Source organism: Pleurodeles waltl, chromosome 5 (genome assembly GCF_031143425.1).
Source record: "Pleurodeles waltl isolate 20211129_DDA chromosome 5, aPleWal1.hap1.20221129, whole genome shotgun sequence".
NCBI classification, from domain to species: Eukaryota; Metazoa; Chordata; class Amphibia; order Caudata; family Salamandridae; genus Pleurodeles; species Pleurodeles waltl.
This window is the reverse complement of record NC_090444.1, coordinates 965879788-965901014: the sequence shown is the minus strand read 5'-3', so window position 1 is coordinate 965901014 and position 21227 is coordinate 965879788. Positions and strand designations below refer to the sequence as shown.

Genomic DNA, 21227 nt, shown 5'->3' with positions numbered 1-21227 from the left:
TGTGAGCCATCGGTGGTTATGGTTAGTGGAGGAGTTGGTTGCAGAAATAGTCTTCTTGAGTAATGTTTTCCTTGTTGAACCACGCCATCTCCTCCTGAACCTTCTGCATGACAACCACTAGATCTCCCTCTTTGCTTGAGACCATTGATTCTGAAGCCATTCTTGGAATGGTCTCATATGTAGTCTCACATATAGAATTAAAGGAATGCATGATTCCATCTTTCCTAATAATTTCCCCACCGCCCTCACGGTCAGAGCTTGTCCCTTCGGGTAACAGAGTGTTTCCGCCGACAGGGACTGTGTCCTCTTCTCGCTAGGTAACGCCGTTGCTTGTTTGGAGTTCAGTCTTGCTCCCCAAAACACCTTCTCCTGTTCTGGTTGTGGTAATGACTTCTCTGTGTTTAAGGAGAAACCAAGAGTGTGTAGTGTTCTCATCACCTTTGAAATGACCTGTTTGCATTTTTGATAAGAGTGTGCTCTCACCAGCCAGTCTTCCAGGTAAGGATACACATGTATCCCTCTCTTTCTGAGGTGGGCTGCCACCACCACTAAACACTTTGTGAACAGTCTTGGTGCAGATTTAATCCCAAAAGCCAGGAGTTTGAATTGATAATGTTTTTAGTCCACCTCAAATCTTAGATATTTTTTGTGTTTATTGGGATGTGAAAGTAAGCGTCCTTTGAGTCTATAGTTCCCATGTAATCCCCTTTTTGAAGTTGAGGGATATCTTCCTGTAGAGTGATCATTTTGAATTTGTTGATGTATCTGATGTCCAGATTTGGACGAAGGGAGTCATCCAGTTTTGGGATTAGGAAATACGTTGAGTGCTTTCCCTTGTTGATATTTTGTTTTGTCACTCTTTCTATAGCTTGTTTTCCCAATATCTCTTGGACTTCCTTCAGAAGGCGATTTATTTCTTTTGTCGAATGAATTCTTTTTTTTGGTCCTATTGCTGGTGGAAATGTTATTATTTCTATGTGATATTCATGTTTTATTATATTTAGGATCCATTTTCTGAAGTTATTTTCCTCCAACTCTTGAAGAAACAATTGTATTCTTCCACCTATTGGTGAATTCCTCGTCCTGCATGACCTCTGGCTCTACCCCTAAAGATACTCCTCCGTTGTTGTTGGTAGTGCTAGTTTTGTTGCAGGGGTGCTGACTGGTCTACTTGAAGGCAGTGTGCCCCTAGGAAACACACCCTTGAAACTGCAATGCTCCCACAGATTTTGCAGTCTTGTTGTCTTTTAAGTTGGTTTAAGCAATCATCTACTTGGTTCCCAAATAATTGCTTGCCATTGAAAGGGATGTTTATTATGTTTGCCTGCACCTCTGGTTTGAACCCCAAAATTCTTAACCAGGAGTGCAGTCCTAGTGAAATCCCAATCATAAGCTGGCAGCCCTCTGTATCCGCAGCATCCAAGACTGATTCTAAACAAGTATTTGCAGTATTCTTCCCACTATCACATGTGCTCTTTTCTTACATTGCTCGGGAGGTGTTTCATCAATTCACCCAATTCCTCAGTGTTGATGAGTGTCTTTTTAGGAGAGCATTTGAATTAGCAATGCGCCATTGGTTTGCTGCACTGCGTTCTATCCTTTACCCCATGAGCTCCATTTTCTTGCTCTATCTGGGGGAGGTCCTGTGGTTAAGGGAACATTTATCCTTTTCCTTGCTGTTGCCGTGATTGTAGACTCTGCTGGAACAGTACCCTTTATGTAAGGTGGATCCTTAAAGGAGAACTTATATTTCCTCTCAGCTCTGGGAGTTACCACTCTACAGGTCACTGGCTAAGTAAATGCTTTCCTAGCCTGGTCCAATACACTAGGAAGCATGGACAGGTATTGATTTGTTTGTTTGTGATGGTAGCAGTGTTTCTAGGAGGAAAAAGGACTGTGGTTTATCTTCCTCTAGTTGAACATTGAATTTGTCAGCTGCATTTTTTATTACCAGATTGTACATTCCTATGTCAACTGGTAGGGATGGTTTTGATTGATGGGAGTCGACCTCCTCTTCAGGGGAGTTCCCTTCCAGGTCTTCCCATTGACTCTCCCTGTACTCTCTTTCTAAAGGTTGAACTTTAGGTCTTCCTCCTCATAATACATTTCCTCTTCCTTTTGTTGAGGCTCAGATGTGAGAGGGGGGTCAAATTTCCTCAAGCTCTGGCTGTAGGAGTTCTTTCAACGTCAGTTTTTTTGAGGTGTCCTGAAAGCTTGAACTCCTTTTGGATGAGTACGACCATTTCAGCCTCAAACCTCTACCTCTCCATTTTGAGTGCCCGGTCTTCGAGGGTTGTTGAAATCCCGATGTCGAAGCCTCTTTTGCAGCCTGCTCTGGCTGAACACTTCGGTGGCTCATGTGTGCATCGACGGATTTGACTGGGGGTATAGCTCCATGGGATTGTTTCTTGTGGGTTCTGCCTGCGGACGGCGAGTGTTTCGATGCAGAGGCTCCCTCTTTTGCTGTAGCAAGTCTGACTTTTTTTCAACTTGAGAGGTTTTACAGAGGTCTGAGGCTCTTACCTCCTTGTGGCTCTTTTTTCAGCACCGCCTCTCTGATCTCAACGATGACCTGATCACCTTCTGAAGTTTCTCCTTTGGCACCCTCGGCGATATTGTTCTCGTCGTCACTGGAAAGACCGAGATCTCTCAAAAGATGGAGGCGATTTTTCCCCCGGAAGAGTATGGTGTGCCACACACTGTTTTTTCTTCACCCTCAGCGCCTTCGATGCAAATACCACGCAGGAGAGACAGACCTCACTCCTATGATCGACGTGAAGGCAAAGATTGCACACCGGATCTTTGTCTTTCAGGGCATTATTTATGGAGACAATCCTTACAAAATTTAAAAGGAGTCTTCTCCATCACGCAACTAGTGGACACCTCCCCCTGGCCCCCCCCCCCCCCCCCCCACAACCAGCCGGGCATTCTTGGCTAACCGTAAATGGAAAAGCCAAAAATCTTAGGCGCCTCACTTCAACTTCTCCCCAATGGTGTTGCTATTTCAGTTTTCTTCTACCCTTCCGACTTTCTTCTCTATGGTCTCACAATTCTTTGAAGTTCCTCATTAAGTTGAAAACATCTCCAAGAAAAAATCCAGACCCAACGGCAAAAAAAAAAAGGAATCTGACTGAAGATGACGAACTGGGGTGTAGATATTCAAAGGAAGTGTGACGACATCACAAGATGGTTCTGTCAACTCCCACAAACTAGATGAGCTAGAGAATGAAGACTGACCAAGCATTTGTGAGGCATAGTAGAAAATCCAGATCCAACCACAAGATGGCAGAATAATGCACAGCTTGTGAATCCAGAAAACAGTCATGCTGCAAAACACTTACTTTGAAGTGAAGCGGACTTTACATAGGATAAAGACACTGTAGGGGAATGCAGCATCCACCAAATCTATTGTCAAAGACAGGATGCAACCATTTAGTCAAAAACTATACTGCTGTAAGGTCTGTGAACCCTTGGTATACCAGTGTACATTTTATTCAGTCTGGCAGCCATGATATATTAAAGATAAAGCCTTGGCAACAAGGGCAGAATATTCATTATGATTAGAGCAATGCCTCCATAAGTTAAAACTCCAGAAAGTGACTGCTTGTGGCCACAAAATATAATTAAACAAGATACTGATTGATCGAATACACAATTTTTTGCACATACCTTAATATTCAAGGAACCGACCATTCAAATAATTCTGGTGCAGTATTGCTCTTTAACTAAGGGATTTACCAGCAATATTAAAATTAGAGGAACGTATCTACCCTATTTAGCAGCGAGTACCAAAGATGATCATTAAAGAAGTGGCACTGAGAGCTATAAAAAAATGTAACCATTTTAATTTTTCCAAAAGGTTACAAATTGTTTTAGACAAAACGTTTTATTTACAAAGTTTTTTTTTCAGTTGAAAATGCAAAATAGGTGACAATATGTTGCAATAACATACTAAAACTGCTGTTAAATAAAAAATAAAAAAAAAGTTTTCTGCGCCATCAAAGAAAGATGAATGTAAAAGGATTTCTTCCAGGAGCCCGTCTTCACCTCTGTTCTATTAAATCAGATCAGCAACTGAAAAAACAAAACAATTGAAATATTCAAAAGACAATCAAAAATTGTAGTTCAATAGTTTGTCACATTCAAAAACATACATTTACCATATTTGCAGCGTTTGGCAAAAAATGGCTCAAATTAGAGCCCTCAGTTAAAACATTCTGCAGCCAGTCATCACACCAAAATCAACTACCACCGGCTCCAGAACACAGATAAAGAAGTGTGGGAAAGAGAGGGGTGGGTTGCTGAAGAGGATTTACCCAAATAACTGATGTGGCTTAAAGGTTTGTGGTGATCTTTTCCATATCCACTATAGACATCGTGGGCAGTCTAAGAACAGTCAACCATATGCACCTCATGGCTCAACAGGGAGCACTAAACAGCAGAGTGGCTATTTTATAATTCTAGCTCTGGTCCCAGGTAATACAACAAAATGAAGAACATAACATGAAAGAGTAAACGCTCCATTTCTAATGATGTGCCCTGTGCATAGATCGCATTCAGTCATTTTGAATAGAGAATTCTTTTCTGCTGCTACACATTTCCCCTTATAAGGGAGGAAATGAAAGAACAGAGTCAGAGGGTACGGGTGGTGCTTTTAGGGCAGAGATAGCATAGACCGGTAACACTTCATTTGTTCAAGAACAAAGAGGTCAGAGACCACGACGCCCTTACATAGCCTCATCTGTAAAGTCACAAAATACTCAAATGCCAAGGTGCCATGATGAAAGTAGCAAGACCAATATATTTAACTTGAGCAAAATACCTACATTTTCTTTCACCAATATCCTACACACCCCTAGATGCTCTCACTACCTTGAACTAACAGTTATCATGTTTAGTCTTCAGTGTTTGGGTGGTAAACTTAGTGCATTTGATGACAAACTGTGAGTTAGATGTCTCAGGGGGGTATGGGGGGGAAGCTGGACAGCCTAGGTGGCGGGTGTGAGTTTTTAAGCTTCAGTCAATGCTGCTCCCATACCACATCCTTAAGGTGCTGGCATTACAGAGCATGAGGGAGGTCGATGTAACCATCCCATCTTGCAGCGACTGCCATATAGCCTGCTTTGGGAGCGACTTCAAGGCTCAGAGGGTTGAAGAAGATTGCGGCCCGAGGCATGTCGCCTCCATGAGAGTGTCAGTGGGGCCAGCCTGAGGGATTCCCACGTCCTGGCCCTTCCGACAGACTGGCTGCTCCAGAGATGGCTCTTCTCCCAGTGATACTGTTTGTCCAGCTTGTGGGGCCATCAGGGCAGAGCTGGGCCACCATGGACAACTTCTGCCCACACTTGAAGCTTGTAAGGCCCCCGACTTGCCTGCCGGGAGCTGATGAGAATCTCCAATGCACACATGGAGGCCTGCTATGGTGATGCCCTTGGTTACCAGCGATCTGCCATTTATTCAGCACGAATCCTCGTTGGCCAAGCACGCAGCCTGGACCTTCCGCTTTATTTGGCCCTTAAAGAAGTGCTGTGGATGGGTGCACTGACTGTGTGGGACACTTTTTAACCGTGCACCCCCGTCAGATGAACCTACTTATCAGCTGAGCCCACTCCTCACCGCACACAGGCCTTATTGCTCATACCATTATTTGGGACTAACTCTGACTGCACACTGCTGGGTGGACTAATGGTGTAGTCCTCAAACCAGACGCGGGCGATGCGGGCTCTCTGGAGGGACTGGAGCCAGACGAGCACCGTTGAGTTTGGCGAGGTGGGCCTGCAGGACGGTGACCCGTCCAGGCTGGAGGTGAGTGCCTTGGACTGGCCCCGACTCATTGCCAGCTGCATAAGAAACAATGGAAATGAGGGGCTAGCCTCTGCTTGGTGAATTGTAACCCTAAATTTCAGCACAGTTTTCCTAAAACCCAGCAGCTTTTGCCCATACATGCCCCCTCCCCAAATTCAGGGACAGGGGAATCGGCACGGGCTGCTTGTGCTGCCCCTGGCGCAAGCAGGTCAGCTTCTGGTCACTTAGGTAGTCATCTACAATCCATACACAACTATTGCTTTATCCTCGTGAGTTGGCACGGCGCTGCTTGATACCTGCTACTTCAACAGTGCGTTCTTCGGCAGTCAGATCAGCAAGCTAAGATGGCACAGCCCCCTTGAGGGAGAGCGGGTGGGGGGAGAGGAACCAAAGGGTGCTTCAGGGAGTAGTCCAGAGACACCGGCAAGTAAGAATAACAGCTGTTATCCTATGAGCCATTTATGACTCTAAAGCACTGTTGGAAACAAAAATAGGAGCAGTGGGAGCAGATGTGGCCCTGCTCCGCCAGGATTTCTGCGAAACAGTCGAAAGGCTCTTGTAGGCAAAGATTAGGCTCTCCAACGGTGTCCCCTAAAGTAAACACCTCTCTCTGGAGGTAACCCAACCATCCTGTGATGCAAAGCTCCTCCAGGACCGTACAGAGGAAGCTGAAAATAGTGCCTGCTGCAACAATCTTTCTCTTTATTAGCTTCACTGAGGGGTCCGAGGGTCAATCTACTGAAGCTTACTTAAACACTGGTTGGTCTTTGCTGGGCTCCACAAACCTCTCCCACCAATTCATTACTGAATAGGCACATCCCTCTTGGCCGCAAACCCCCCTCCAGGGACCCCTCCCAGACCCATACGAGCCCGCTTCCTAAAATACAAAAGACCGAGAGACAGTTCTTCGGGGCACCAACTTCACAAAATAACTCTTGTTACAGGCAGAGCAAATAATGCTCTTCCCGGATTACACTTGCATGGTACAGACTCAACACAAATGCTTTGATCAGGTCAGAGCATTCAATATGGGTGATTGGTCCTACCTAGGGGAAACACTGTGCGAGATGGGCTCCGGACCTCAATTCCGAGCATAATTAAGGGTCTACATGCTGACCCCAGAGCTTGAGTGTACATCAATTGTTGCCTCATGAGTTTCCTATAGGTGGGAAATCCGACAGGGTTTTCCCCTCTGCGTTCTGGCTACAGAACCCCTGGCAGTCTAGGTACATTGCAATGCTCAAGTGTGGTGCTTTGACTGGGGCCTTGCTATGGAGGATCACATTTTCCTTTATACTGACAAATGTTCAGTTATTGTCCCAACTGTCTGAGACTGGGCCCGGGATTCTCCACATATTAGGACGCTTTGCAAAAGCATCAGGGCTGTGTGTTAACTGGAACAAATCCTTGTTAATCCAAATGAGAGGCGACCGAAGCAACAAGGACTGGCAATCTCGTATCCCAATACTTTGGATTAGCTTCAAGAACCTTGGGCTAAGCATCTCCTAGGAGCTGGGCCTGGAGTCTGAATTTGTGCCCTGTAACATGCAAAGCTGGCGAAGATTTACTTTGCAGGACAGAGATGATGGTAGTCCCACAATTATTGTATGTACTGCAAAACTATCCCCTGGACATCTCACAGGCGTGGTTTGACACTGTACAGGCCATGGGATGTAAATTTATATAGGCTGGATGTGAGGCTTTGATGATCTTTATAGCTTTTATAAAGAAATTTACGATGTCAGAAGCATTAATCTACCAGCCCACGTGTCCCATAGGTAATAGGACTTCAGATCTTATTGAAGCGCTATCCCCTGCTATTTTAAAAATATACCAATTTCATGGTCCTGGGGGATCTGAATATACATTTAGAGGACAATTCTAACACTGTAACGACATCCCTAAAAGAAGATTTCCTGGCATTAGTTATGAAGATAATTACTAAGCTTCCTACTCATAAGGCTGGCCATCTGTTAGACCCAATATTTACAAACTTGAAAATAGCACGGGCTGATATGCCTTTGCCTAGGACTTGGTCTGACCATTTTGCAGTTCCTTGCTTCCTTTCTATAGAAACAGTACCACATGGACAAGATAATCGGTCTACTTTCACGAGTAGACGCTGGTCAAAACATGACATTCTTAAATGGAATGCAATGTTGGAGGCTAACCCCATGTTCCTGGGTAACTCGGTGAAACGAGATGCAATGTAGTTTGATAAATGGCTGAGGACGTCAATTGACACCTTAGTACCCTTGACTACCAAGAGATATCATAGGTCTTTACCACCGGCCCCTTGGTTTAATAAGTCTTGTTATAAGGATAAAAAACCTGCAAAAAATCTGAAAGAACATGGAGCAAAACTTACAGTAAAGAGGATAAGGCAATCTATAAGAATGTCTTAAAATCCTATCACAAAATCTGCTGTGAAGCTAAAGCTACTTATTTTATTAACAAAATCACTACAACACACAATTGTCCTAAAACACTAAAGTGATTTCCTCTTTTTCAGATCAATCTAAGTTAGCCCCAATTGTTTCGCTCTCCCACACACAGTGTGAAGAAAATGATAAATTCTTCATCAAAAAGTAGAGGATATTAAAAACACTTTCTCCAATACATCTAGAGCCAACCTTCAGACAACAACTCCTAAAGTCAACACTATTTTGAGTTCTAGACACACTAGAGGTTAAGACCACCCTCTCTTCTATTAAATCAGGATGTCCACTGGATCCATGTCTTTCACATATACTGAGTAAGCAGTCCCACCCAGCAAGATTATGAGCGAATATGCCGGTTACTGAATCAATTATTGGCAGAAGGGGTAGTCCCAAAAAAACTGGAAGAGGGCCTTAAATATGACATTGTTGAAAAGTCTAATGCGGACCCGCTTATGTGGACCAATTACAGACCCATATCTCTGTTACCCACCTTGTCTAAAGTGCTGGAAAAACATGTGAATGCACTATTGACAAAACACATTGAGCAGAATCGCCTACTCCACCCATCCCAAACTGGATTTTGTGCAGGTTATATCACAGAATCTGCACTTCCTGGAGTTACGAAATATTTAAGACATCAATTGGATTAAGGTGGTGCAGCTGCAAAGCTTTTGTTAGATTTCACTGCAGCATTTGACACCGTTTACATAGATGGGAAGGAATGGGAATACAGGACATTTTTGACTGAATTAAACCCTTTCCTGAGAACTGCTCCTTCCAGGTGCATTCTTATCAGCACAGATCGAAGCCACATAGTTTAATGTCAGGTGAGTCTTAGGGTGCGATTTTGAGTCTGCTGATTTTTTATGTATATGTTGGATCCCCGGCTGACATTGCTGAGAACTGGGGTTTTAACCCGTTCTCATATGAAGATGATACACAAATTGTGGTATTCTTGTTATCTACGGATACCCACAAGGCTACAGCTTTGCTTTTCTGTCTTGATCAGGTGTCAGCCTGGATGGGACCCAACTCCCTAAAGTTAAATGTTGACAAGACAACGGTGTTGTTGGCAGGGAGTGCTGCCATATCATGGGGTAGGACACTTGTGGCCAGACTCTATGGGTAATCTCCCTGTTCAAGTGCCAGCTGTAAGAAATGTGGGAGTTTGGTTGGATCTGGAATTTACCATGAATCATCAGATTATGAAGGTATCAGCTACTTGCTTTGGAATACTGAAATGTCTTGAGAAGATTCTTTACTACCTTCCATCTGCGGCTCAGAGGACTGTGGGCCAAGCACTGGTGACCTCCAGGATGGACTATAGGAAGGTGTTATACCAGAGTGTGGCTCAGTTATTAAGGCACCTCCAAATTGTACAAAACACTACTGCTCGGATTCTGCTCTGTCCTCCTAAGTTCACAAGCTCGGCCCACCCGCTAAGATCACTACATTGGCTGCCAATGAGCAGAGGGTGCTATTTAGAGCCTTATGCATAAATGCCTTCTCAACACTGCACCCTCCTGTAAGGAAATGCCTCCTTGGCATGGTTGCTCCCTGACTTTTTGCCTTTGCTGATGCTAAGTTTTTGATTTGAAAGTGTGCTGAGGCCTGCTAACCAGGCCCCAGCACCAGTGTTCTTTCCCTAACCTGTACTTTTGTTTCCACAATTAGCACACCCTGGCATCCAGGTAAGTCCCTTGTAACTGGTACCCCCTGGTACCAAGGGCCCTGATGCCAGGAAAGGTCTCTAAGGGCTGCAGCATGTCTTATGCCACCCTGGGGACCCCTCACTCAGCACAGACACACTGCTTGCCAGCTTGTGTGTGCTAGTGGGGATAAAAAGACTAAGTCGACATGGCACTCCCCTCAGGGTGCCATGCCAACCTCACACTGCCTATAGGTGTAGGTAAGTCACCCCTCTAGCAGGCCTTACAGCCCTAAGGCAGGGTGCACTATACCATAGGTGAGGGCATACGTGCATTAGCACTATGCCCCTACAGTGTCTAAGCAAAACCTTAGACATTGTAAGTGCAGGGTAGCCATAAGATTATATGGCCTGGGAGTCTGTCAAACACGAACTCCACAGCACCATAATGGCTACACTGAAAACTGTGAAGTTTGGTATCAAACTTCTCAGCACAATAAATGCACACTGATTTAAGTAATAATTGTAACATACACCCCAGAGGGCACCTTAGAGGTGCCCCCCTGAAACCTTAACCAACTACCCGTGTAGGCTGACTGGTTTTAGCAGCCTGCCACACACCAGACATGTTGCTGGCCACATGGGGAGAGTGCCTTTGTTACTAGCCACAGAGTGACAAAGCCTGTACTGGGTGGAGGTGCTTCACACCTCCCCCTGCAGGAACTGTAACACCTCAAAGGCTCACCCCCTTTGTTACAGCGCCCCAGGGCACTCCAGCTAGTGGAGTTGCCCGCCCCCTCCGGCCACGGCCCCACTTTTGGCGGCAAGGCCGGAGGAGATAATGAGAACAACAAGGAGGAGTCACTGGCCAGTCAGGACAGCCCCTATGGTGTCCTGAGCTGAGGTGACTCTGACTTTTAGAAATCCTCAATCTTGCAGATGGAGGATTCCCCCAATAGGGATAGGGATGTGCCCCCCTCCCCTCAGGAAGGAGGCACAAAGCAGCTGTTCTTTGTAGGTATGAAGGTTTTTCGTGTAACATTTGTTGCTATCCTACCTCCTTGCTTAAGACTTCATTCCATTTGACCTTTCTGAAAATGGCATTTCATATATTAAGTGAATACCCAGTTTCTCTCATGGCCAGTGTGAGTTGCCCGGGATTGTGTTAATTCTTTAGAACTGCAACTCATAAGGATGCCTGGGGGTCAAAGCTACTGCCATCGAATGATACAAATTTGCTTGCACGACAAACTAAGATTAACACCACTAATGCAGCTTATCTACATCCTAAATCAGCTAAATTTACTACTTCTGAGTCTACATGTTGCTGTAAGCATACCTTAAATCTTTAAAACATCCCAAGCATGAGAACTTTGATCTATTGCTTAAAGTTCCCTGCCTTCCATTGAGGGAATGTCCTAGTAACGGTAGACACACTGTATCACAACATGAACAAATTTCAATGAGTTTGGGAAATCTGGTCACCTAAACCTTTAATTATCTTGCTCTGGGATCTGCCTCTGCGGTTACGCACATGGCAAAATACAGTTAAATGATAGTGACAGTCTGTGCTGCACATTCACTTACCATTCATTGGCATTTCATCAATCTGTGTTGAGTAGTACTGCTCAATATCACGCAGGATACGAATATCATCATTTTTTACAAAGTTGATAGCAACACCTTTTCGGCCGTACCGACCTGATCGACCAATTCTGTTTAACAATGGACAAAATTAATAAATGTGTTTATTATTTTATTGAACCAAAACAACCATATCATATTATGTGTGACAATGATAAACTAAAATATATAAAAGCATAAACATTGATAAAATGCTAACAAAAATGGGTGCGAAAAATAAAATTAATTATAAGAAAAATATAACAATTATATATGATTGGTATCTTTTACATGCCCCTAGAAGAAGAACCAACTCCGCGTTATATAAAGAGTAAATTGCTCACTGACTGCAGTAACTGATTTTTATTTGGTTTTTTTCCTGCAGAACCATATATTCCAAAGTTCAGTATTTTAAAAAACAAATGAAAAAAAAAGTAACACAATCAATACATGTAGATGTCAACAACAGATACATCTAACCCGATGGCGGAAAGAAAACAATCTAAGATGGAGTCGACGCCCATGTGCAATGGAGCCGAAAGGGAGGAGTCACTCGGTCCCGTGACTCGAAAAGACTTCTTCGAAGAAAAACAACTTGTAACACTCCGAGCCCAACACTAGATGGCAGGATAATATGAGAGAGAGAGAGAGAAAGAGAGAGATAGATATAGATATGGAAAATGTCACTTACCCAGTGTACATCTGTTTGTGGCATGAGACGCTGCAGATTCACATGCTGTGCATTATCCTGCCATCTAGTGTTGGGCTCGGAGTTCCACTAAGGTACTGGTGGTGTCCTTGGGGGTATGATTCTTTTTAGTCCCTCCATAAATGCTTTGATGACTGGGATTCTAAAAAGCGATGTTGTATGTGTAATCTGCAGATATTGCAGTGAGATGTATTTTAATGGAAGAGAATGCTAGCTTAGACTTTTGTAAGTGTAATAAGTAGCTTACAATGTCCTTTGTGGAAGCATGTAGTGGTTGAATCTGATTAGTGTGGCAGTAGTAAACAAATCTTTTCCATTTGTTTAAGTAACAATGTCTTGTCGTAGGTTTTCTAGCTTGTTTAATGACCTCCATACATTCTTGTGTAAGGTCTAAATGTCCAAATTCTAAGACTTCAGGAGCCAGATTGCTAGATTGAGTGATGCTGGATTCGGGTGTCTGATCTGTTGTTTGTGTTGTGTTGTGTTAACAGATCTGGTCTGTTTGGTAATTTGATGTGAGGTACTACTGATAAATCCAACAGTGTTGTGTACCACGGTTGGCGAGCCCAGGTTGGTGCTATGAGTATTAGTTTGAGCCTGTTTTGACTTAGTTTGTTGACCAGATAAGGAATGAGTGGGAGAGGGGGAAAAGCGTAAGCAAATATCCCTGACCAACTGATCCATAACGCATTGCCCTTGGATTGAGGGTGTGGGTACCTGGACGCGAAGTTTCGGCATTTTGCGTTTTCTTTTGTTGCTAATAGGTCTATTTTTGGTGTTCCCCAGCGTAGGAAGTGATCCTGTAGGATCTGGGGATGAATTTCACATTTGTGAGTTTGCTGGTGATCTCGACTGAGATTGTCGGCTAACTGGTTCTGATTGCCTGGGATGTATTGTGCTATTAGGTGAATGTGATTGTGAATTGCCCAATGCCAATTCTTTTGTGCTAAGAGACAGTTGTGACGAGTGTGTCCCTCCTGGTTTGTTCAGATAATACATTGTTGTCATGTTGTTGGTTTTGACAAGAATGTGTTTGTGGGCTACTAGTGGTTGAAATGCTTTTAATGCTAGAAACACTGCTTGCAGTTCCAAATGATTTATGTGAAGTTGTTTTTGTTGATTGTCCCATTGACCCTGTATGCTGTGCTTGTTGAGGTGTGCTCCCACCCTATCATGGAAGCATCTGTTGTGATCACATCTTGAGGCACTGGGTCTTGGAATGGCCGCCCTTGGTTTACATTTATAGGGTTCCACCATTGAAGCGAGAAGTGCGTTTGGCGGTCTATCAAACTAGATCTTGAAGTTGACCCTGTGCTTGTGTCCATTGTTTTGCTAGGCACTGTTGTAAGGGCCGCATGTGTAATCTTGTGTTTGGGACAATGGCTATGCATGAAGACATCATGCCTAGAAGTTTCATTACAAACCTTACTGGGTAGTGTTGGTTTGACTGTATGCTTGATGTTATTTTTTGGAACGCTTGGACCCTTTGTGGACTTGGAGTGGCAATTGCTTTTTGTGTGTTGAGTGTTGCTCCCAAGTATTGTTGTATTTGGGATGGCTGCAGATGTGATTTCTGGTAATTTATAGAGAACCCTAGTTTGTGTAGAGTTTCTATAAAGTATTGTGTGTGACGAAGACACTGTTGTTGAGTGTTGGTTTTTATTAGCCAGTCATCTAAGTAAGGGAATATGTGCATGTGCTGTCTCCCTATGTGAGCAGCTACTACTGCAGGGCATTTTGTGAATACCCTCGGGGCTGTTATCCCGAACGGTAACACTTTGAATTGATAGTGTATGCCGTGTATCACAAACCTTAAGTATTTTCTGTGAGAAGGATGGATGGGTATGTGAAAGTACGCATCCTTGAGATCCAATGTTGACATGTAGTCCTCCTTCTTTAGTAAGGGAATCACGTCTTGAAGTGTTATCATGTGGAAGTGGTCTGACTTGATGAAGAGATTTAGTGTTCTGAGGTCTAAGATAGGCCTTAACGTTTTGTCCTTCTTTGGAATTAGGAAATATAGTGAGTAGACGCCTGTTCCTTTTTTGATGGCTGGGTACTAACTCTATTGCTTGTTTTTGTAATAGTGCTTGGACCTCTATTTGTAATAGGTCTATGTGTTGTTTGGACATATTGTGTGCCCTTGGGTACACTCTGGCGGGGAATTTGTGAATTCTATGCAATTACCATGTAGAATAATGGCTAGGACCCATGCTTCTGTGGTAATGTGTGTCCAGTTCTGATAGAATGCAGTAAGTCTCCCCCCCCCCCACTGGTGTTAAGTGTTGGGGTTTTGTGACATTGGAGTCACTGTTTGGTTTGGCTTGTTTTAGGTGTCTGGAACTTTCCCCTTCCTCTTGGGAATTGTCCTCCTCTATATGAGCCACGAAACCCTCCCCTCTGGTATTGTGCCTGATAGGTGGGTCTGGTTTGGGAGGTGGAAGGCTCTGGTGTTTGCATTCGAAACCCCCCTCTGAATTGTGGCTTTCTAAATGTGCCTCTGCCCTGTGGGGAGTAGAGCGTGCCCATGGCTTTGGCCGTGTCCGTGTCTTTCTTTAATTTTTCAATTGCAGTGTCCACTTCCGGCCCAAACAATTGTTCTTGGTTAAAAGGCATGTTCAACACCGCTTGTTGGATTTCTGGCTTGAATCCAGAGCTTCTTAACCATGCATGCCTGCGAATGGTTACCGCAGAGTTGATGGTTTGTGCTGCCGAGTCTAATGCGGACCTTATTTGGTTGTTGGATATTGCTTGCCCTTCTTCCACAACCTGCCGGGCACGTTTCTGGTGTTCTTTGGGCAAGTGTTGTATAATGTGTTGCATCTCGTCCCAGTGTGCCCTACCGTAGCGAGCAAGTAGGGCTTGCGAATTAGCGATCCACCATTGATTGGCTGCCTGTGCTGCCACTCGTTTGCCCGCTGCGTCAAACTTCCTACTCTGTCAGGCGGTGGAGCGTCTCCTGACGATTGAGAGTTTGCCCTCTTTCTTGCTGCTCCTACAACCACTGAGTCCGGTGTAAGTTGCTGTGTTATAAACACAGGATCCGTTGGGGGAGGCTTGTACTTCTTCTCCACTCTAGGTGTGATAGCCCTTCCTTTAACTGGCTCCTGGAATACCTGTTTTGCATGTTTGAGCATACCCGGGAGCATTGGCAGACTCTGGTAGGAAGCGTGTGTGGATGCCAAGGTGTTGAACAGGAAATCGTCCTCTATTGGCTCAGAATGCATTGCTACATTGTGGAACGTAGCTGCCCTGGATAGTACCTGCGTATATGCAGTACTGTCCTCTGGAGGTGACTGCTTTGTTGGGTAACAATCCGGACTGTTATCTGATACTGGTGCATCATATAAGTCCCATGCATCAGGATCATCCTGTGTCATCCCTGTATGTGTAGGTGACTGCATTGGAGGCGTTCCCACCGGAGACAGCTGTGGTGAGTGTAGTGGGGAAGGTTGTGAAGAAAACCTTGGTGGTGGGTTTTTTTTCTCTGGCCACCTTCGCCTTCAGCTGCATTTCTGTCTCCTGGAATGCCAGTTTTCTTTTGGTTTTAATTGGAGGAAGTTTGTATTTTCCCAGTCTCTTTCTGGATATGCAACCTCCTTTGCGTATGGTCTGGTTCATCCATACTTATTTCCTGCTCAAATCTGTGTTTTTCATGCATTTGGCTGGAAAGTCCTTGCTCTTCTGTGTAAGAGCTTCTTTTCGGCTCCTTAGCTGCTTTTTTCGGTACCGATGTTTCCGATAAAGTCTTTTTCGGTTCCAACGTTATTTTTCTCACCTTGGGTGAGTCGAACTCTTGATGTCGAGATCGTTCGGTGCCGTAATCTCGACCGGAGTCTGAAGTCTTCGGCAAATCTCTGGCCTTTTTCGGTGCCGATGTTTGGTCACCTTCTTTTCGATGGGTCAAGCCATGGCCTGCTGGCGGTGGCGTCCCCTTGGCCTTAACGATCTTTGTGTGAGTTTTGGACGAGGCAGTTTTACTCACTGTTTTCTGCATCGTCGTGGGTCGCTCACTTTCGGATTCGTCAGAGTCCGTCCCCAGGATGGAAATTCTTTCCTCCTCCTCGATGTCGAGTTGTTCTCTCGGTGTCAACGCCATTTGCAGTCTTCTCACTCGTCGATCACGTAGGGTCTTTTTAGATCGAAACGCTCGACAAGCCTCACAAGTATCCTCCCTGTGTTCTAGTGTTAAACACAGATTACAGACCAGGTGTTGGCCTGTATAAGGATACTTCGAGTGGCACTTCGGACAGAAGCGGAAGGGGGTCCAGTCCATTAGTCTTCGACAATGGATGTGGTCGGGCCGACCAGGCCCCGCTGAAGAACGGAAGCCTCGAAGGGCCGCCGGAGCGCTTTTGCGATCAGTGCCGATACAATAACACTAAACCGGTACCGAACGAGAACAATACCAGCGATTTTTCGATATTTTAGCTAACTTTCCCGATTCGAAATACGGAGCGAAGAGGAACACGTCCGAACCCGATGGCGGAAAGAAAACAATCTAAGATGGAGTCGACACCCATGCGCAATGGAGCCGAAAGGGAGGAGTCCCTCGGTCTCGTGACTCGAAAAGACTTCTTCGAAGAAAAACAACTTGTAACACTACGAGCCCAACACTAGTTGGCAGGATAATGCACAGCATGTGTATCTGCAGCTACACATGCCACCGAACATATACATATATAGATAGATAGATGGATGGATATATATATATATATATATATATATATATACATATACATATATAGATAGATATATAGATATACATATATACCAGCACACAGAACATGAAGATTTAATAAGTGGAACTTATTTGGACTAGCTGATCCAAAATATTTTCATTTTTGTATCAGAAAACTAACAAGAGACATTGAAGCGACCGTCAGGGAGTTCCGTACCATTGCGGTCATGCTTGCAAAAAACCAATTCATGTCTTGAACAATCGCCATCTCTGAATATTCAACTTTAGGACGTCTGCTGCTCCATGGCCATTAGGCCAACCCTTAAGCTAACTATTCTGAGCTCATGATGATGCATTAAATACCAGGCAAACTCCTTAAACACTGATCTGGCCTCTCATGGAAGCCAAAGCAGGTCCAGCATAAATTACTTATTTTGGTCAAACTTACAAGACCCTGCAACCAGCCTTGCTAAAGCCTTGCAGGACAGCACTCACATCTGGGAAAGGGTCGCACTACAGTCCTACAATTTACTAGATACCTGCCCAAGTCCCACCCACCCTGGCCCCCAATCATCATCTCATCGGCTACCCCAAGGGTGAAGTAAGATGTTAGTCTACCCGGCTGCTGGTCCTACATGGGCAAGAGGACTTTCTCAGTTCTAATTGCAAATGTTTAGAGCTTTCCCTGGGACCGATGAAATCTCATCATCCTTTCTTTCACTGAAAAATGTAAAACCTGATTTTTATCTCCTAAAGTTCTTCTCTCCTTGTCCCCATTACCTGATGCCTTACTTGCACCGTCCTTTCTGTGCAGGAACTCTCAACAGGACAATGTACCACAGGAAAGCGTCTGCACTTTACAGATCAACATCATACCTTTATTCATGGATTGGAACCCCACCTCACATGGCACACCATGGATGGGAGCCTTTGCTACACTGAAAACCTTTGATCTCATAAACAGCTGGGTCGGTGCTAAAGACAAATGCACACAGCTATCAATGTACTGGCCTTGTTCTGACGCCCTCATCTGTGGATGGATCATAGCATTTAGGAATTTAAAGACCCTCATCTTGCATACCATGCATTCCTAAAGATGGCCTGAAGTATATAATTAGTCATGGAGATGCTGGGCCTTGTAACAGAGATAATGCAATTTCTACTGAGCAGTTTACAAGTTAAGTGCTGTCTTCTAACTACCCGCATAAGTCATTGATAGCATCCTTAGGAAAAACGTAATTCTGTACTAATTCATCCCACATTCGTTTTTTCTCTCTTTAGACATGAAGAGTTAGTTCAATGCATGAACAACTTACATGTTACCATTCAAATATACATCCTTGCATATTATTTCCCAGCAGTTGTTTTGTATTTAAGTAACAAAGTGGGAATGTATGAACTCAACTCTTTCTTTACACAGCTTTGAGGGCAGGCTGAAACAAATACTACTCCATATAAACTAGCTGAAATTGTAGATCTGTTTAATAATTATTGGAGTGGGGCTGGCCTTCTCTCACATATCACCGTGTCTAAGAGAACAGGTCTCCAACTTTCTGTTCAAAAGGGTGAGGGCAGGGTGATTACTGCCTCATCCAAAAACTCACAAACTTAGCAGAATCTAAGTATTCCTCAGAACCTAGATCCTCTGCATGAAACCTGGAGGCAGGTGGGGTTTTCCTATGACTACTGGAGGCATTTAAAAATACTAGTTATATCTTACCAGTAGCTTCACTGTAAAGGTATTTCATGGCTATGATTGCTCTGAGCTAAATAAAAATTTGATTAACAATTGGAATCATTAGGTTAACAGGGATGTGGAATTCCTATTGCCCGACGCCCGGGACATCTTGTTTGGGGTCAAGGGCAACAAGTTTTTATGTTTACTTTGTCCTTGGGACAAGTAGGCCCAACCCTCTGCAGCACAAACCCTTTGGCTGCCTGTTTACAGAGAGTGGAACTCTCTGCAGTTGAGGTAATGTGTTTCCAAAAGATAATTCTGTTCGAACTTGTATTTATGGTTCATTATTTGAAAGCCTTCATTATTAGGGTGAGTGCTGTAAATAAATGTTTTAAGGTCACACTTCACTACTGACATTGGTTCCAGTACAAAAAAAAAAAAAAACGTGTATACACATGTTTGAAAAGTTTAGGCTATGAGGCTAAGTGTAATGCTCCCAGAATGCTCTCTGATTAGATGCAAATGAAGTGACATTTCGTAAAATGTTTTGATGCATGCTAGTATTTCCCAAAAATATTTCTAATGGAAAATCAGTGTAACCATTTTCAACACGATTATGGGAAGCATGAAAGTAAACAAACACTGACAAAGCCAACTGATATTTTTATAAGTCTTTTAGTTTCATCAATGCGTGTCTTGTTTTGACATGGCTTTTGTAACACTTTATTGTTGTGGGAGCTACCAGGCCCTCAACATTGTAACAAACACTGGCAAAAAAAAAAAAAAAAAGTTTTTGAACTCTAAAAGCACACGTTGCCACCAGTGGCATAACAAAGGCCCCGCAGCCGCCCTGCAGGGGGCCCCTTCAGCACAGCACCTGCCCTGAGTGAGTCTGCAGAGGGGGCTCCTCCATGTTCTTTGCAAAGGGGCACCCTCCAGTTTCGTTACGTCACTGATTGCCACTGTAGTTCCTGACACTGAACAAAACTACTTTGTGTGCCAATATGCTCCTTGTGGAAAAGCAGAATACGATCACTCACAGTAAAGCCAGCCGAAAGAGAGAGAGAAATAGAAGTTTAATAAAAACAAAATGTCTTTGTTAACACCAGACCTAATTAGGGACCAAGACCCACATGTAGGTAGCTTTTTGCTTGTCGCAAACAGCGACTTTCGCTGTTTGCGACGTGCAAAAAGCACACTGCGATGCACAAACCCAGTTTTGCGATTCGGTAACCTGGTTACCGAATCGCAAAACGGGTTTGCGACTCGCAATTAGGAAGGGGTGTTCCCTTCCTAATTGCGACTCGCAGTGCAATGTAGGATTGTTTTGCGAACGCGGGCGCAAACCAATCGCAGTTTGCACCCATTTCAAATGGGTGCTAACACTTTCGCAAAAGGGAAGGGGCCCCCATGGGACCCCTTCCCCATTGTGAATGTCACTGTAAAAAAAAATTCAGAGCAGGCAGTGGTCCGTTTTTGTAATGCATCTCGTTTTCCTTTAAGGAAACGGGCTGCATTACAAAAAAAAACTGGTTTATTGAAAAGCAGTCACAGACATGGTGGTCTGCTGTCTCCAGCAGGCCACCATCGCTGTGAGGGCCGCCATTCGCAAGGGGGTCGCAAATTGCGACCCACCTCATGATTATTCATGAGGTGGGCATTTGCGAAGCCCTTGCGAATCACAGATGGTGTCAGGGACACCATCCTACATTCGGATTTGCGACTCGCAAATTGCAAGTCTCAAATCTGAACCTACCTACATGTGGCCCCAAATTCTTAAAGAAAGTCACAAAAGTGCACCCATGGTATATGTCTTACCCATATAAAATATTTGTGAACTGTATTTTAGCATGGGTAAATACGCATGTGTAGATTTGCTCATGTGAAAATCTATTGAGCATTTGCAACTTCATTTTCCCTCCAGCCACTTTCTTCTCAACCCTGGAAGAAGTTCTAATTCTGCCATTGTCAGGAGTAAATGTCCAACCTTTCTTATTATGGGAAAATATTAGAGAGAAGCTGGTGAAAATCTTTAAAATATGCAGGTTAGTAGGTTTGCAGACTCAAAGGCATTCCAGCCCTGGAACTATTGCTTACTGCTTCCTCCAGCCCCAGTATGCAGATCTGCAGAAAGGTGGCAAAATAAGGAAATTGCTACAGTAGGGATTGAAACTGCAAGTATACAAGCCCTACTGTGGTAGTAGCCCTGGCATAAACAGAGAGGCTATTATCAGAGCTCTTACATAATGAGATTGCTGCCATAATTTGGCGCCACACTACATGGCACCAAAGGGACAAGTAGATCTTTATACAGGACAAGTAGATTTGAGAAGCAACCTGTCCCCTGGACAAGTAGATATTTTAATAAATTCCACACCCCTGAGTTAATCTGTGGTGCCCAATCCAAGTCTTGCTGTAAAGTGAGCAGGTCTAGTGTACATCTCCACAGGTGACAGTTTTGGCTCCTGGTGCAGAATGTGGATTATGCTTAAGAAGTTTTTATTCTTGATGGCAGCATCAGGGAAAATGGAGAATAAGCACCCAAAAGGAAGTGGCAAAATACTCTACAATTGTAGGCAAAAATTTTACAAACATGGAGAATTAAAGTGTGAATAACATACATGGAGAGGTCAATATGTCAA

General features: G+C 44.1%; 1 protein-coding gene across 1 annotated transcript in view; it reads right to left on the bottom strand.

Annotated features, from left to right (window-relative positions):
- Window positions 1–3823: 3823 nt before the first annotated feature.
- EIF4A3 (eukaryotic translation initiation factor 4A3) overlaps window positions 3824–21227 on the bottom strand; it is a 96883-nt gene continuing 79479 nt past the window's right edge. The window contains exons 11-12 of the mRNA XM_069235093.1: window positions 11482–11609; window positions 3824–4074 (exon numbers count right to left, since the gene is read on the bottom strand). Coding sequence (XP_069091194.1) covers window positions 4058–4074; window positions 11482–11609 — 145 coding nt within the window. The 3' untranslated portion in view covers window positions 3824–4057. The remainder of the gene's footprint in view (window positions 4075–11481; window positions 11610–21227) is intronic.